Here is a 17453-nt window from a genome sequence, read left to right on the forward strand (position 1 = left end):
TACGACCCGGCGCAATTGCGGTGCCGGGGTCTAAGCAATTGAGGCTCTACTCAAAACAGACGAGAATAATATCAAATTGAGCCATAGTCTTCGGTTAGCAATCTCTTGTGGATGCAAGTGGGGGTCGATAATTGGCACACCAATTTCTCGTATCTACTGTAGCGTGCAAGAGCTTACTTAGCCCACGATCCGGGCTTGGCAATCGATCACCATTCCATTTTCTGCTCGCTTCTATGTCGCCATGGTGATGATCTATCTCGCTTCTGGAATAGAGGATAAAAAGGTCCTGAAAGTACATGGCGTGTTTTCACACACTAGTCGTTCTTAAAATGATGTGATCAGAAGCAATCATCATGCACGTACCACCATGTATTCTAGGGCTTGTAAGTATTCGAACATAATGTGTGTACAATACTTCTGTTCTGGTTATGCTCCTGTGCCGCTTCGACGCCATGGGATGGTTGGTTGTTGCTGATCGTATCATTACTTCATCTATTAAAATGTCTCATCGCATAGGTGCTGAAACCCCACAATAGACTACGCCGACTTGCCAGCCGTGAACGACTTGCTATCAATCACAAAACCGTACGACCCCTGCAGAACATGTCAGCTCGTATTGCTGCAACACACCTCGCAGACAGTCGTGGCTCGCAAGAAGATGGAGTGACTCACCGCAACGTTGTGCACACAGACATCATGCCCCCCGTCCGTCGTAGTCGCGCAACAATCCTCCACCATGACGCAGTCCCAGCCCGCATTGTACGCGTTGGTCAGGGTCCCCAAGACGCACTGGTCCGTGTTCACCCCGGCGAACATGAGTGTCCTGTGCCCGCTCTGCATGAGGTAGCGCCACAGCGGCGTCTGCTCGTTCCAGAGCCCGGACATGCGGTTCTTGGGCAGGTGTTTGTCCAGCGAGTTCACGGCGGCCGCGAGCGGCGCGTACAGCGCCGAGTTCCACTCGCCCGCCATCAGCGTGCGCCCCATGCCGTCTCCGAGGTCAGCGCCGAAGCCGAGGCGCCGGACGGGGTGCGACGGCTCGACGAGCGACCGCGCGAAGGAGCGCGATACCACCGCCGGCATGCTGGCCAGGTCCTCTTCTGTGAGGCCCCAGTTGAGCCAGATGACCTGTTATAAGTATTAGTGGTGAGATACGTTAATGAATTCCGTTAGCGATCCTGTACGAAGTCCTGCCTCCTCAAGTCCAACCAAGAACACGACAACAATGAGAAGTACGGTGTAATTATACTTGCCTGGATGCCCAACTTTCGACACTTGTGGATCAACGTCAAGGTCGGTTCGACCGTCGCTAGGCCCGTGGGATGATCGCGGCACTTGTTATGGAGGAAGGTGTTCTGCATATCCACGACGATCAGTGCTGTCTTCTCGGGATCTACAGTGAACGAAGTCCCAGGCGGTCCTTGTGTCGTTTGGATTGTAAACCCCTGGGTGTGTTTTCCGCGCGTGAGGTCGTAAGTTTTGGTGCTGCGGTTATAGAGCCACCGGTCGCCCTCGGGCCCAAACGTGACAGTATCGCCCATTGTGGTACCCGGTTCTTAACTATGTATAGGTTTTTAATTAACACGAGTACCGATCTTTATTTTACAGAGGTTTAAGATTGATTATATTTCTGTCATTGTCAGTGACGTAACTTTGCTATATAACAAGTATGCATGAGTTCCCCGCTTTAGGCTTCGGAGGCTATCCGACTATACGGGGTTCTCTTCGGAAATGCCAAGATCTTGCATAGTGTCGGTCACAAACGTATTGTTGTACAGAGTGTTGGAGTCGCTTATCTTGATATGGCCTTTTTTTATGCAGCATGGAACAAAACATTCGTAGTAATACATGTGATCTTAACAGTAAACACATATACAACATTGTCGAGCTCGGGTGTTTTATACTGGCACAGAAAATACCCCCCCCCCCCTCTTTGATCAAGTTCATTTAAATGCAATTTTTAGGTATCATATCTTGCTACACTCACGGTCCTGTATTATAAAGTTCGTCCACTTATGACCCTTGCAGAGGCTTGCCCATGCCTCCATATGTAATGGTCTTGATATTCTGATACTCTTCAATGCCGTACTTCGAGCCTTCTCGTCCAAAGCCAGATTGCTTGACACCACCGAACGGTGAAGCAGGGTCAGAAATGAGACCAGTGTTCACACCAATCATGCCAACCTCGAGAGCCTCCGCAACGCGGTGAATGCGCTCGAAATCCCGAGAGAAGAAATAGCCAGCCAAGCCAACTTCTGCGGCATTCGCAAGGTCGACGACCTCCTTCTCGGTATCGAATGAAAACAGTCCAGCGACAGGACCAAATGTCTCCTCTGAAGCAATATTCATTTCCTTGGTCATGCCGGTAATAACGGTGAGCTCATGGAAGTTGGAACCCAAGTCTGGCAGGTGCTGCCCACCCACAACCACCTCACCGCCCTTCTTTTTGGCATCGGCAATGTGAGCTTGGACTTTGCTAACGGCACGGTCGTGGATTAGAGGGCCGTGAGTAATGCCCTCCTCGAAACCATTACCGACCTTGAAAGCCTTGACCTTCTCGGCGAATTTCTTGGCAAATTCGTCGTAAATGCCCTTTTGAACGTAGATGCGGTTGGCGCATACGCAAGTCTGTCCCGAAGATCGGAATTTGGATGTTACTGCACCGGTGACGGCAGCCTCAAGATCGGCGTCATCGAACACAATGAAAGGTGCATTGCCACCAAGCTCCATAGAGAGAATCTTGAGAGTGTCTGAGGACTGCTTCATAAGAATCTTTCCGACGTTTGTCGAACCGGTGAATGACACCTTTGCGATTGTAGGATGAGTCGTCAAGACCTCGCCAATTTCAATAGTCTTGTCGAGGGATGAAATCACGTTCACAACACCCTTGGGGATTCCTGCCCGATGGGCCAACTCAGCCAATGCCAGACTGGTGAACGGTGTCTCGCCGGGTGACTTGCAAACAACCGTGCAGCCTGCAGCCAGCGCAGGCCCAATCTTCCGTGTAATCATAGCAGCTGGGAAGTTCCACGGCGTGATCAAGCCACAAACGCCAACTGGCTCCTTGATTGTCACCACGCGGTTGCCGGCGGCAGAAGCCGGAATTGTGTCTCCGTATGTTCTGGGTGCTTCCTCACTGAACCACTCAAAGAAGTTGGCTGCATATGTAACTTCACCCTTGGCATCGGCCAATGGCTTGCCGTTCTCCCATGTGATGAGTTTCGCGAGATCCTCAGCATTCTCAACCATCAAATCGTACCATTTTCGGAGTAGCTTGGATCGCTCACGACCGGTCGTCTTGCGGAAGGACTTGAAAGCCTCGGCTGCTGCTGCGATGGCATTTTCTGTGTCTTTGCCGTCGAATTCAGGTGACGTGCCGACAAGCTTCCCGGTGGAAGGGTCGTGAACCTCAAAGGTCTTGCCAGAGGCTGCCTTGACCCATTCTCCGTTTACGTAACCGACATCCGTCTTGAAGAGAGACGGGTCCTTGAGCTGCACGTGAATGCTTCAGCTTGGTGCGACTTGTAGACTACACTACGCATTTACGACGGTGGCGCGTGGACTCACCTGGGGGGCCATATTGGAAGCTAGTCGGGTCGTTAAAAGTGGCAATGTAGTTCTCTGGAAACACGATCTAGTGGAAAGTCTGGAGGTGGGCGCGACGGTCCTTTGTATACTCCTGAGCAGAGTCATTGTGGATGGGGGGTTGCTAACTTTTGGGGACTCCAGCGGACTGCTACAATTATTAATAAGTAATAGGCGGGCAAGCGAATAGCGGAGGTACTGATAAACCTCGGAGTGGTCAATTGACTGACTCTTCGCTCATAGTTGGAGAGCGTCTGGCGCAACTCCTGTATCTTGGCGTCCTTCTGGTGCCGATGAACTCTAATCGCAAGCAGTGACGTCGGAATGTGGACATGAATTACCCCCTCCACTGGAGCTTTGTAGGGCCGCTCAGTGTGGGGTAGTTTGCCCAATATAGCAAGTCCACGCTGAGAGTACGGCCCAGATGCTTCACGATGCCCTCTTCACAGGAACCATGAATCCCACTGGAGGCTCGAACCGCTTCATAAACGAACCCGATTGGCTCATGATGTCGAGACATTTAGGACAAAAGATAAGAAAGGATTTTGACCATTATTCAGGGTCCAAGGTCAGTTATAGATGCTCCATTTTCAGAGGGTTAGCCGACTTCGGCTCACTTGGCAAAAATGTACGATATCGATGAGTTTGAGGCTGATCACTCGGAAATGTTCGAACTCGGTAATGAGATGGGGACGGGGTTTCCTGGGTTTGCCAGGTACAACGGTTGTTGCGGGACTCGTAAAGATACAGCCTGGTCGAGGGAGTTTCTCGAACCGCATACCAAACTGCGGACCATACGCGCAAGCCTCGGCAACCAATCCAACCTGGTTGAAGCACTGCCACTCCCGATGCCATACCAGCTGATTTCAATTGATCGCATCAATTAGATCTATAGATGTTGCTGTGTGACTGGCTGACTGGTGGCCAAGGACAAAGTTACAGGCTTCACGTTCCCCAGATTGTCTTCAGTTTCGACATGGTTATTATAGTGCCTCGCTAATCTGTCTTGGCGGCATTCAGGATATCGATGGGCTCAACGTCCCTTCTGAAATCTCGGTCACTTCCGCAGACGACGGTGATGCCATGAAACACTAAGCAGCATGATGGGTATTTGGGTTAAACCCCCATGTTCCCGAAACTTAATAAGCATGACCAGTAAAGACAAGGTGAAACGGGTATACCAATAAACCTGATGCATTATTCCCCCGCACTCACCAGTGCCGGGTCAATGCAGATCTTCCCACCTTCTCGTTTGAGCGAAGAGCTTGAATGGACAACCTGTGATTTGGGTTCTGGACTTCTGAAATGGTCATGACAGAGGATTGGCTGCTGAAAGGTAGGGGCAACACTCTCATATATTCTCCGTCCACTCGCCATTGATGACCCGGGGGAGGTGCGGGACAAAATCATGCGTTCAGTGTTCGGTAGTGCTTATCCTTCCATACAACTGCATACAAAACTATTCCAATGCAGAACTTGAGGGGATCTTTCTTTTTGGATCTCTAAATAAGAGACAATGTGAAAACAGTACTACACAGTAGTCCATTATTTGTTTCTTCGGGTGTGCGAGAACAGCCAGCTACTAGGTGGGTTTGGAGGAAACCATGGCGATGCGCATATCTGTGACCTCTATGGTTTGGGCTGGGTTAGCTTCCAGCCAGTTCAACACTGTAGACGTGAGCATCAACGCTGATGAGATTACGACTGGAACTCCCCTCGACGGCTTCGTCAGCTACTCGATCGAGTTCTCTTCCTTTCCAGATTTTTCAGGTAAGCTATCTCCACATGAGATGATCGCTTCAAGCTGAACAAGCACAGGCAATCCAGAAAATCCAAACAAATTCTCAAATGCTCTCATCAACAACATTGGATATTTACAAGGATCTAACCCGTATATACGGGTTGGAGGCAATACCCAAGACTACGCGGTTTATGATGAGAATGAGACACTCCCCCTGAGGGGAATAGTGAATGCCACAAGATCTGCAGACTATCCTACCACGATCACGATAGGGCCAAGCTACTTCGACTCCTACCTCACCTGGCCGAAGGTCAAATTTGCGCATGGCTTTAATCTAGGTGGAAATAATGACCCCAGAGCCCACACTACCCTAAATCAAACGGTTCCTCTTGCTTGCAAAGTGCTGTCTAACGGCAATCTATATTTGTGGGAGTATGGCAATGAGCCAGATTTGTTTGCCACGAGTTCTCAGGGACCAGTAAGACCTGCCAACTACAACGAATCCGACTATGTTGCCGAGTGGCTCGAAGGTACGCGTACAATCGGAGAGCTCTTGGCGCAGAATTGCCCGGAGTCGCTCGGCAATGATACATATGGATACTTGGCGCCGTCCTTCGCCGGAACGAACAATCATCTGAAAGCCTCAAGGACATGGTCTGATGGATTAAATGCAGGCAACAACATCAGATACTTCTCGTCACACAAGTGAGTCCATTTTAATTTCATCTACCACATCAATCCGGTTGACTGACGATCAAACGTAGTTATATCAGCGGCGCCACGTCACCTGGCGTAACGCTCCAAGGAACTCTTATGAACCACACCCGTATCAAGCAAAGTGTAGATGCCCACGTCTCGGAATACAAGGCCATCAACCCCGGTATTCCGCACATATTTGGTGAGACCAACTCGCTGTACAACCAGGGCCGGCCGGGTTTGTCCAACACTTTCGGCGCCGCGCTATGGGGCGTCGATTTCCTGCTGTACTCGGCCTCCGTCAACATTCAGCGGGTGCACTTGCACATGGGCACCAACTACCGCTACCAGTCCTGGCAACCCGTCACAACCAATATCACCAGCATCGGGACTAAGGCGCCGTACTACGGCAACATTGCCGTGGCGGCGTTCCTGGGGAACTTGAACGTCGCGCCCGTGCAGGTCGCGGAGCTCGACACGGGTGGCGGGGACCACGAGGCGGCGTATCTGGCGTACGTGGACAATGTGCTCCGGAGGATTATATTCATCAACATGAACGAGTACAACTACACTCTAAACGGCACCGGACCGGGTCTTAATCCCGATGCAAGGACAGTTCGGACGTATAGCTTGAATGTGGGGAATTTGACGGGCGAGGCGACCGTCCAGAGGCTGCAGGCGAACGGTAGCGATGCGATCACGGGTGTCACCTGGGATGGTTGGAGCTACAATTATGAGCTGAAAGAAGGGCGGCCGGTGAGGTTGGGCAATGTGACGGTTGGTGAAAGGGTCAATATCACCAACGGATTAGTTGAGGTCGGTGTGGCGGATAGCCAGGCTGTTATTGTGCAGCTTGATGTTTAACTCAGCCCAGTTGAAAACACCAATAAATTCAACCACAAGTTCTGTGATCTCTTCCGAAGGTACTTCATGTTTCCTTCCTTGACTCTCGATAAACATTATGCATTTGGGTTCTTGTGCATCCGAACCCATTAAACAGAGTTGCACGATTTGTCTCGATTTGTATTATACATTTAAGAACTGATGTGTTCCGAACACCTCATTGCACAGACAACACAAGATATTCAATCTGTGCTCTGGCTGGAAACGTGATTGCCGAGTTCTCCTGTCGGTATGGTATGGTATCTGCACACTCCGCTCCAAGTAAGAAAATAGTTACCTGCAAATGAAACACTTCTTCATCCATTTAATAGCCCCTTCGTATCTCCAGACGTTCCTATCAGTTATACCGACAATTTAAGAGCATCTCTCAAGAATATTGTGACCTGAAGGGAAGTTCCCTCTCTGTAGTTCTTGTGGGCATCTTCCTGTCTAGCGTATTGAATGCCATAGTGCGTGGCGTAAACGGCATTGTCGCCGTCCTCGGCGTGGGTGGAATGCCATGCATCTCCCACTTGTCATTTCTCCTCCCGCTTGACGACGAGTTCGACTCCTCGTCCGTGTCAACATCCTTGCCGCTCTTGTCGGCCTCGGTCGGCAGCATTGTCCAGATATTCAAGCCCAGATTCACCACATATACAGCACTGTCATGAATCGGTGTTAGAATTCGGGTTCTAGTATCTTATTCATCTGACCGCTCCTTCGAAACTTACAGAAAAATGACGGTCGCGGCATACGTGCCCTGGGCCGTCCTGCACGACTTTTGCACGCTCTGGTTGGCGGCGACAGTGCAGGGCTTGGCGATATACCACGCGATCGGGCTGGGATGGTTTGGATCCGCATGATCGGGTCCCATTTGTCCGTATACGCTGGTGGTGTAGAGCGCCGTGAGGGCGACGTTGAAGAAGAGAGCGATGACCGGGAACCACACGTGCATGATGACACCGATCGTCTTTGCGATTAGCACGAAGAGACTGATCACCGATATCGCGACATTGAAGTTTGTCAACCTGCGCCCGAGTTAGTATGTCCCCGCGTTCAAAATGATGCTTTAGTGTGTGAACTCACGTTGATGACCACACGAAGGGGATGGTCGGTAGTGGGACGTGATTTGCGTAGGCGTAGAGAAGAATGTTAGGACTCGAGTTGAACCCGAGATCGTTGCCGGCGCGCCAAAGCTGTGTGCGATAGAGATCTGGTTGTGCTATACCGAACAATACTAGCAGTGCGACAGTGCATGCCAGCTCTGCCAACATCACGATCCACATTGCCTTCATGGACCGCCATTCTCGGCGCAAAACTGTGTATCCCATGGTCGCTGAAATGGCCTTCAGGCTTGAATTTGGTCGAATTGAGAGTGGGCTGTGTTTCGTTGAAGATTATAGGCCGGTTCAAATGAGGGTGACTCTGTTGAATCGCAGATATTCTCGTTATCGCTGTTTTGCCAGCAGATCGTATAGGGTTTCACATCGGACTATACACAATGGCGCGGAGTTCAATCTATGTTGCTGTAAGAATGCAACAGAATCACAAAATCTCACATCATCAATTTCAGAAAGACGGAATCTCAAGAAGGGCGGGCATAACTGGCCATCAGCCAGCCTTTAAGAGGCAGCGCAGCCCAACCACGAGCGCTCTTGAGGGCGGGATTACAGCATTCAATCACACGGGAGAATTGCTGCAGGTCTTGGTGTGAAGGCCAATCGGCAGGGTCGCACGCAGGGCCGTAAGCGCCGGCATGAGCAACGTTAGTGGGCGCTTCCGCCATGCCAAATTGCGATTGTGGCACCGGATTGGGTCGACGATCTGTGAGTAGTTGGGCCCCGTAGCCAATCACGCCGGCGGTTCGCAAGGAGAGCGCTGAGCTGCAGTTGGTGCCAGGGTCACAATTGGCTTGTTGGTTGATGATTTTTGGCCCCCTCGCACACCAAGCTCTGCCAGGGTCTCGGGATTACTGGCGACTTGGAAAATTCCTGATGGGTTGGGCGATAGAATTCCCAACCGCCAGGACAGGCCTCCCTAGCTGAGGGCATCTGCGTTGGGGCAGCTTCACGATGTTAGTGGATACGAAATGTCGGACAACACCTGGCCGACCTCTGACTGCCGGGGATAAACACTTTCCACAGGCCTTGGAGGCTGGAACATGGGCCTTGTAAAAGCCGTTTTCGACCTCATATTTGAAGTCATACGACGAACGTATGCAGATTGACAGCTTGGCGACCATGCGCGCGGGCCCAGAAAGTCAAGGACGTCCCAGCAACCACATAATCTGAGATTACTGCCACAAAGCGGCAGGCCAGACGGTGATAGGGGCTCCTTAAAGTATCACGATTGTATCGCCCAACTGCATTGTGCTTGCCAGACGTGACGGCGGAATTCCAACACGATTGGGACACATTCAGGATCGAGGTAAATCTTCGGCTATTATGATGACTTCTATTAATAACCCGCTGTGATTCGGCATTTATCAGCCGGGATTTTGAGGCTGTTGGATCAAACCGGGGTGAGGACAGACAATACCTGTATATTCTTGGCAAATACTAGTTGTCCCAAGTGGATGATTGCAGGTCACGCTGTTTTTATCATTTCAAACTCTACTGCAGATCTCGTGCGATGAGTCTGCACAATCTAGTATCCGCCATGTAAGTTTGTTGCGACATGACGCCCAGTATAAATCGCGTGGTGCACTATACACCACGACTACGGATCAGTATTCTGCCTGATCCACTATCAAAACCTTTATCCTAAATTCCAGTAGTAAGTCCGAGCTTTTCTATTCATGCTTACCCCTAGGTTTATTTTTTATTAAAAAAATTAACAATTTTTTCTTATTCAGTTCCTTATAAAAAAGTTTCCAAGCTCATGTTATAACAATTATGCAATGGGAATTGTTAGTTATGTTAGAAACATAAGGCTGTTTGTGTATGATATTCCAATAGTTGTGTTTTTCAAGGAGCTTCAAGCTTAGACATGTCGTTCAGTGTTTCATGGTAATTGTGGCAATAATCAGGACTTTCCCCAAGACTTGTTGAATGATTCAATCTTGGTATTTGGAAGATTTCTACTACTTCGCTGACCTGTTATTACTGCCGTTGTTGCGACGTGCCGTTGAACGCGGAGTAGGAAATACCGCAAATCTCCGACATAAAAAGCTTATGTGAGAGCCGGAAATGTCAAGGGAATTTTGTTGCAAACGTTTCAAGATGTTACATGCTGGCTCTTTATATTAATAATAATTATAATATAAGTAGCCCTCTCTACGCGCGGGGAAAAAGCTACAGTCGCTTTAATGTTTTTTGATCGCTGCGTAACAATTGTTCCTCAGCTGATTCTCTGGCGATGAAGGCGCAAGTGCCACGCCCACCTAAGTTGACAGTCTGCGCTTGGTGGCATTTTGGATCGTTCTAGACTTGCAAGATCGCCGATCAAGTATTGGACTATTCAATGCCAAACCCACCACATGTTCCATGTGCAGAGTCGCATTATCGGCCGTCGGCTATAACACAATAGCGCCATCTGCTTCGTACTGTATCCATCGGGAAGACCAGTGTCAATGCCCTGAATTGAAATTGATACCATGGCTGTTGCGTTCAATTTACAAGGAAAACATGGGCAAAGTGCACGCAAAGACCAGCGGCAGCCATCGCTCCTAAATGTTACAGTAGGATCGAAGTTTGAGAATGCCATATCCTGGAGATGGGCAAATTTAGCGCAATTTGGATTCGGACTCGGGAATGTGAAACCCCTTGTCAAATACCGAGACCTCAAGATACCGAGACCTCAAATGTCGTCGATAGACTGATTGTTCATAGACTGTGTTCGCATCACGACAGATGTTGGCTCGAAAAGAAAGATCCCTCAATAAACATTTAAGCTATTGCTTCTTATAGTTATCTGGGCTTCCAGGTACTTACGGTGGTATATGAGCGTGCCTTAAGTGGGTCGAGACATGTACTGATAGTTGTAGACCATGCAAGTAGCTGAACGGCTTTGCACAATATAAAGCCCAGCAGCAGCTCCTCGGAGCATGTGTTCAGTGACAATTGCGTCAGTGGCTGACAACGCCAGAGAATGTCCCAGTGGTAGCGTACTTTGTATGATGGATAAGAGTCAAGGCACATGAAACGGATAGTAGCTTAACGTATACTACGATGGAACAGAGCGAACACAGTGGATAAGGTTGGGACCTTGTGGGTTTTCATCGAAGTGGTCGGCCTCGGATTCTTGATTCTGGACGGGTTCGCGTCTGACGGTGCTTGTCATGGTAGACTAGTGTCACATTTGTCTTCTCCGAAAGTAGTCATTGAATATTAACAAAAGCCAAGGGCCTCGAGGCGTCAGCGTTTGTTTTTCGAGAACAGAACAGAGAACGGAATGCGACAAAGCAGTGCCGGGGACCGTCAGTGGTTTATGAGAGATGGGAGCGTAATGGGTGCCATATGGGCTTAGTGATTACTATCATGTTCGACGCGAACGACAGCCACCATTCGTTTTTGGCCATATACGTCTGCTAGCGAAGTCAGCGCCAAATAGAATCAAGTAAGAGATCGACGCCTTTGCGCGTCCGGCTTTCGCTATCAAGCAACTGATTCCTGTTCCCAAGCTATGAGGTCGACCCAAACCGTTCTGGCGACAATTGCTCGCTCGCACTTTAATTGCTTGCTCGCACTTTTTATTGAATTTCTCCTGAGCCCTGCGAGCCGAACCACGATAGCCCCCGGTTATGTTGTGGGTAATGCATACTCTAGTCCTGGCAGGTGAACTGGGGAGCCTTTACAAGCGACAAGTTCAGTGGAGTGTGTCAGAGTTCCAGACCACGCAGATCTCTTCCATCCCGGAGTTCCATATCCACACAGACACGCCAGAACCATCACTCAGTATTTGCTCCTGTCTGTCTGTCTGATCCTTTAAACCTTCATGGTCGCCAATACTTTGCGATTTTTTATCCCAATCCCCTGTCTGTTGACCCCGCCAACTGTACGACGTTAATACGTGTCTTCGCAAGAAAGAACGGCTCGTGGCTTATATTTTTACTTTTTTACGCATCTCCCTGGGAACTATTGGATTCAATTACACCTGCTGAATCTTTCCGGACACACTCCACCCAGGCTCGGTACTCACTGCAATTATTGGATCGACCTTCCCCAGTCCAACCTGACCGTAATAGGCCTGTTCGAAAGCAGAACCCGCGTCTGCTTGATCAGAACCAAAAAGGACGATACATAACTTACCCATACTTGCTACATTGGCATTTGTGCTTTGAATTGTGCACACATTAACAACTGGATGCGACTGCCAATCAACCACAGCGAGACCGGTAGAAGCAAAGAAGCCTGGGCGCCCAACTGCAACTGGTGCTGGAACTGGAACTCGTATTATTTTATTATTATTTTCATTATTTTCATTGGTACAACGCAGTGCCCGACCCCATCTTGCCCGTCCCGCCGTTCGATGGCCAGCAACCGACAAGCCCACGGTTGGTCGCATTCCCACACAACAATCTAGGTCATCGTGATCTACAGCCGAGGAGAACCACAACTAGTCCCCAGTCTGCACACGCTTCCCAAGACGGGCTGGCGCTGCTCAGATGCCAGAACCAGACCCAGCTAACAATTCTTCATGACTCTGCACAACACCATTGGTCATTCTTCTTTTCATGCGACAACTCGCGATGACATCGTGACCTCAACATCATCACACCGCAACGACTTCTATAGCTGTCGTCACAATATCCACTCTCATCATTTGCCGTCCACCACCACCGCCGCCGATTCTCTTCCAGTCATAGCGAGCCCGCTGTCGCCGTCTAGCATCGAACGAGGCTTTGTCAAGCCAGTGTCACATGAAGTTGCCCTCTTGGACTGGTCTGCTGAGATTGGCCGGTATGGATTGAGCGCTGAAACGCCTGCACCAGAGCAACCCTTTTTTCGTAGAAGAGATCAGTCGTACTTTCCAGCTGGTGGCTTTGGAATATCTCCAGCAGTGCACGCACCAGTACCGCACTTACAGAAGAATATCATCAGAACGCATGGGAAGCGACTCTCGAGCGACGAAAGACCACTCAGCGAAGCTGCACGACCGCCGAAGAGGTCTCGCGTTGGAGCACCTCCCCCAAGGCTTGATCTCAGCGAATTCAAAACGCCCGCACTGCCCCCTAAACACAGCGTTACTTCGCCGCTGTTCTTCTCCCACCGTCGAAGACCCTCGCTAGCGCGGCCTGCAAGCTTCTCGGCTTCCGAAGCTGCGGGAACCATGTTGAGAAGTGTGAAGGACCACTCGGTAGCCGAAACGACCACGCTCAGACTAGCCAGAGGAACAATCAGCTCAGCCAGCCCAGCAAGGTCATCGAGTACGCCCGGCAGCGGCAGCTGGAGCTCTATCGATGCGGCTAGCTTAAACAGGAGCCCGGACACCCAAGTGGGTGGTCCAGGACTGCCCTTCCTCCAGGGAATTGGTATACTCGAATTACTCGAGAGAGATGATAGGCCAACTTTTGTTGTGGATGGTGCGAACGCCGCCAACTCTGCACCAGGACCATTCGTGATTTTATACACAAATCCTGCATTTCAGGCGTCAGAAGGTATCCGGCTCATGTTACAGGGAGACTCTCCGGATGGAGATGCGAAAACTGACTTTGCTGCTTTCAAATCATGGGTCAAGAATCCTAGCGGCCAGCATGAGGGCTTGGACATTTTCTTGCCCTCACATCATTTTGCAGGAGTTGACTGGACTTGTTCGATCATCAGGAACCGATTCCGGTTCGTGAGCGCCAACAAAAGTGCTGCTTCAATAGCGCGCAATTCCCCCCAGCCGCAGTTGGACGGAGCCAGCAGTGTGGACTCTCTTACTCGTGAAAACACACCGGGTGCACAGCCGAAGACGCCAAGCGACATGACAATTCCAGATGCTCCTGTTGACTACTTTGATGGTGTGGCAGAAGCAAACCCGGGTGCGCCCGACTCTATTATCGGTAGCGATGTGGAGGACCAAATTTTTGTTAGGCGAAACAGTGACTTTATTTCCGATATCGATTCAATTCCATTAGAGCGACCATCTTTCGACTGGACACGCATCCCACTAACCCCCGAGCTTCCATCACATATACAATTTGCTCGAACCAGAGATTGGGCTTCGACATCACTAGGCCCTATCGAAAACTGGTCAGCAGATCTGCGTGCTATGGCCAACATGGTGATGGGAAGTCCACACCCTGCCGCAATGTACTGGGGCCCTGACCACGTTGCTATATACAACGAGGCCTACGTGCCTATGGCAGGTCAGAAGCACCCGGACCTGATGGGACAAAGTTACAAAGTAGCCTGGAAAGAGATCTGGCCTGAGATAGAACCTATTTTCATAAGTGCCTGGCAGTCTGGACAGGCCACGATGAAAAATGACCATCGACTCATTGTCAATCGTCATGGCTTTGAGGAAGAGACCTTTTTTTCCTGGTCTATAGTTCCTCTGGTCGGCGACGATGGGTCAGTTGTGGGACTATACAATCCTTCATTCGAGAACACGCGACGAAAAGTTGCAGAAAGAAGGATGCTTACGCTTCGTGAAGTGGGCGAGAAGACTGCGATGGCTCGAGACGTTCGAAGTTTCTGGTCCCAAGTTCAGCAAGGTCTTGAATGGAATGAGGATGATATTCCATTCGCGTTGGTCTACTCAGTTTCTGATGACGCTGAGAGCGACATGTCTTCCATGCACTCCGGCAGTCTTTCTAATCCACCTCAACTGGTGCTTGAAGCATCGTTGGGAATTCCTGAGGGACATCCTCGTCTAGTGAGCCCGCTTGATTTGAGGACGAGTTCTGATGGGTTTGCTTCATACATGAGAGACTCTATGGTGGAAGCAGGCATGCCGATCGTCTTGTCTAGGGAGGACGGTACACTTGCTGGTGATTTGATGGACGGGTTTGAGTTCCGAGGCGAGGCTGTTAGTTGTCGAGCCATAGTCATCTTCCCTATCCACCCTATCACGGGCGGCGAGAACGTTGTGGGCTTCCTTATCATGGGTCTGAACCCGCTGCGACCATACGATGACGACTATCAATTATTTATACATCTTTTGTCGAGACAGCTCGCAACATCCATGGCTTCGGTAGTCTTGTTCGAAGAGGAAATCAGGCGAGGACAACGAGCCGCTCGTTTGGCAGCGTTGGATCGTCAAGAATTAACACAGCAACTTCATTTGAGGACACAAGAAGTCGAGGAAAGCGAATTGAAATTCACACGGATGGCTGAATTCGCCCCTGTTGCCATGTTTATCGCCAATCACGAGGGTTTGATCACGTATAGCAATGACATGTGGTGGGAAATCGCACAACAACCAAGACACAATTATTTCGTTGATTCCTGGATGAACGAAGTCAATGAAGAAGATCGGCCAGCATTAGAAGAAGCTTGGCAGCAATTAACACGGCAAAAGATCGCCATCACTGTCGAGTTTCGTTTCAAACAATCGCGCGAGGAGAGTGGCAATGTAATTGACAATTGGGTGCTCATGAGTGCATACCCTGAGAAGTACGGAGATGGCAGCATCAAAGAAATATTCGGTTGCATGACCAATATTTCCCAGCAGAAGTTGGCCGAACAGGTCCAAGACCACCGTCGTCAAGAAGCCGTGGAACTCAAGCGACAACAAGAAAACTTCATTGATATCACGAGCCACGAAATGCGAAACCCGTTGAGCGCTATTCTTCAATGCGCGGATGAAATCTCTGGGATCCTGTCAACATACAAGGGCAAGCAAGATTTCAACCGTGAGGCCGACGACTTGCGATCTGCATTGGAAGCCTGTCTCGAAGCTTCTAATACCATCGCACTATGCGCAAGCCACCAGAAGAGAATAGTGGACGATGTGCTTACCCTGTCAAAGCTCGATTCGCAGTTACTTCTGGTGACCCCGGTTGACGTACAACCAGTTGCTGTGGTACAACGAGTCTTGAAGATGTTTGAGGGCGAATTGAATGCAAACGGCATCGAGATGACCTTCCAGGTCAAGAATCGATACATTGACATGGGTGTTGATTGGGTCAAGCTGGACCCCTCGCGTCTGCTGCAGGTCTTGATCAATCTCATGACCAACGCAATCAAGTTCACTAATTCCCGGAGAGAGCGCAAGATTGTCGTTACTTTGGATGCGTCGAGGAATATCACGGAACGTACAGATTCGCATATTACGTTCTTCCCTAGCGATCGACCCGACAGAGGAGAAATCACGGACGATGCTGATTGGGGCACCGGCGAGAAGTTAAATCTTCATTTCAGCGTGCGTGATACTGGCCGGGGTCTCGATGAACATGAGAAATCACTGTTGTTCCAGCGCTTCTCGCAGGCTTCGCCACGGACGCATGTTCAGTATGGTGGATCGGGATTAGGCTTGTTCATATCCCGCATCCTGACAGAACTGCAAGGTGGCCAGATTGGGGTTGAATCAGAGAAAGGCATCGGCAGCGAGTTCTCGTTCTACGTCCAAAGTCGTATGTCCGAGGGTCTTCAAGATGATGCCATAGCGACAGCTCCGCCTCTACATAGAGCACCTGGATCTTCAACTACGATAGAAAATCGACAGCCTCATCCAGGGCCAAAGGTTCCGGTAAAGAAGGCCATACCGATGGCGAAGCCCTCAGCAGCTCCTGGAAAGCGTGTGTTTGATATTCTGATTGTAGAGGATAATCTCGTCAACCAAAAAGTACTGCAGAGACAGTTGAAGAACAACGGGAATAATACCCATGTCGCAAACCATGGAGGGGAAGCTATTGAGGTACTGAAAAAATCGCGCTTCTGGGTGGGCAAGGAATCATCCGGCGTCGACATATCTGTCATTCTGATGGATCTTGAGATGCCGGTAATGGATGGCATGACATGCACGCGCAGGATACGCGAGCTCGAAAGGCAAGGAACCATCGTCAGTCATATCCCCATTATTGCTGTAACAGCATATGCACGGCCGGAACAAATCGAGGACGCCAAGGCCGCGGGAGTTGTGAGTCTTTATGCCATGATAGCCGAAACACCCTCATGCTAATACGATTCCTAGGACGACGTGATTTCCAAGCCATTCCGGATTCCGGATCTGATCCCTCGTGTGGAGGAACTTGTCGACAGAAACGCGGCGTCGCGTGGCATCACATCGGCATAGTCAGGCCTTGACGTGAGGATACTTGATTCGCTTGATGCCTCAGTTGACATACCCAATGGAAATAATTTTTGTTTCAGAATATTGGTTAGAAGACCATTTACAGCAAGGCGTTTGGCTGGTGAACAGATTTTAGACGGCGCAGATCCCAAACATATGAAAAAGGGTGGGTTGACTTGCATGCTTCTCCGATGGAAACGGTGTGGAAAAACGCAAGAGGGACATTAGAATTCATCATGAATATGGCGTTGGATTCAGATGGGCGGCTTGCTGGGACTCCAAGGGCAACCCGCATTGGGATTATGGTCGTTCATTTTTGCTAGCTTCGTCTAGCCAAGCTTTGAATTCGTAGGGCACAGCGGGTACAAAGGACAATGCCCTTGATTAACGA

General features: G+C 50.0%; 5 protein-coding genes across 5 annotated transcripts; 2 read left to right on the forward strand and 3 right to left on the reverse strand.

Moving 5' to 3' along the window:
* Positions 1-273: 273 nt before the first annotated feature.
* BKA67DRAFT_556559 (isochorismatase) lies at positions 274-1649 on the reverse strand. Its single transcript, XM_046102163.1, has 3 exons — positions 1251-1649; positions 673-1125; positions 274-594 (listed from the first exon to the last, which is right to left on the reverse strand). The coding sequence occupies exons 1-3, from the start codon at positions 1536-1538 to the stop codon at positions 538-540; spliced, it is 798 nt and encodes a 265-aa protein (XP_045962084.1). The 5' UTR covers positions 1539-1649; the 3' UTR covers positions 274-537.
* Positions 1650-2010: 361 nt separating this feature from the next.
* On the reverse strand, positions 2011-3576 carry BKA67DRAFT_656093 (Aldehyde/histidinol dehydrogenase; the record flags this gene model as incomplete). Its single annotated transcript, XM_046106887.1, has 2 exons — positions 2011-3489; positions 3565-3576. The coding sequence occupies 2 exons, from the start codon at positions 3574-3576 to the stop codon at positions 2011-2013; spliced, it is 1491 nt and encodes a 496-aa protein (XP_045962085.1).
* Positions 3577-5186: 1610 nt separating this feature from the next.
* On the forward strand, positions 5187-6883 carry BKA67DRAFT_656094 (uncharacterized protein; the record flags this gene model as incomplete). Its single annotated transcript, XM_046106888.1, has 3 exons — positions 5187-5352; positions 5401-6028; positions 6088-6883. 3 exons carry the CDS (start codon positions 5187-5189, stop codon positions 6881-6883), a joined length of 1590 nt encoding a protein of 529 aa, XP_045962086.1.
* Positions 6884-6948: 65 nt separating this feature from the next.
* On the reverse strand, positions 6949-8359 carry BKA67DRAFT_200731 (uncharacterized protein). Its single transcript, XM_046095415.1, has 3 exons — positions 7988-8359; positions 7633-7929; positions 6949-7563 (listed from the first exon to the last, which is right to left on the reverse strand). The coding sequence occupies exons 1-3, from the start codon at positions 8230-8232 to the stop codon at positions 7290-7292; spliced, it is 816 nt and encodes a 271-aa protein (XP_045962087.1). The 5' UTR covers positions 8233-8359; the 3' UTR covers positions 6949-7289.
* Positions 8360-12997: 4638 nt separating this feature from the next.
* BKA67DRAFT_504541 (uncharacterized protein) lies at positions 12998-17026 on the forward strand (the record flags this gene model as incomplete). Its single annotated transcript, XM_046097117.1, has 2 exons — positions 12998-16909; positions 16964-17026. Coding segments are annotated over 2 exons (3975 nt in total), but the record flags the coding sequence as incomplete, so codon positions are not given.
* Between the last annotated feature and the right edge of the window lie 427 nt (positions 17027-17453).

This window comes from Truncatella angustata, assembly GCF_020726525.1.
Source record: "Truncatella angustata strain MPI-SDFR-AT-0073 chromosome Unknown BKA67scaffold_2, whole genome shotgun sequence".
NCBI classification, from domain to species: domain Eukaryota; kingdom Fungi; phylum Ascomycota; class Sordariomycetes; order Amphisphaeriales; family Sporocadaceae; genus Truncatella; species Truncatella angustata.

Coding starts and splice junctions, on each gene's coding strand:
- BKA67DRAFT_556559 (XM_046102163.1), bottom strand. CDS start 1,538: ATGGGCGATACTGTCACGTTTGGGCCCGAGGGCGACCGGTGGCTCTAT. Junction 1,126..1,250: donor GTCGAAAGTTGGGCATCCAG/GCAAGTATAATT, acceptor TACTTATAACAG/GTCATCTGGCTCAACTGGGG. Junction 595..672: donor TCTGTGTGCACAACGTTGCG/GTGAGTCACTCC, acceptor CATGTTCTGCAG/GGGTCGTACGGTTTTGTGAT.
- BKA67DRAFT_200731 (XM_046095415.1), bottom strand. CDS start 8,232: ATGGGATACACAGTTTTGCGCCGAGAATGGCGGTCCATGAAGGCAATG. Junction 7,930..7,987: donor CCCTTCGTGTGGTCATCAAC/GTGAGTTCACAC, acceptor ACTCGGGCGCAG/GTTGACAAACTTCAATGTCG. Junction 7,564..7,632: donor GCCGCGACCGTCATTTTTCT/GTAAGTTTCGAA, acceptor GATTCATGACAG/TGCTGTATATGTGGTGAATC.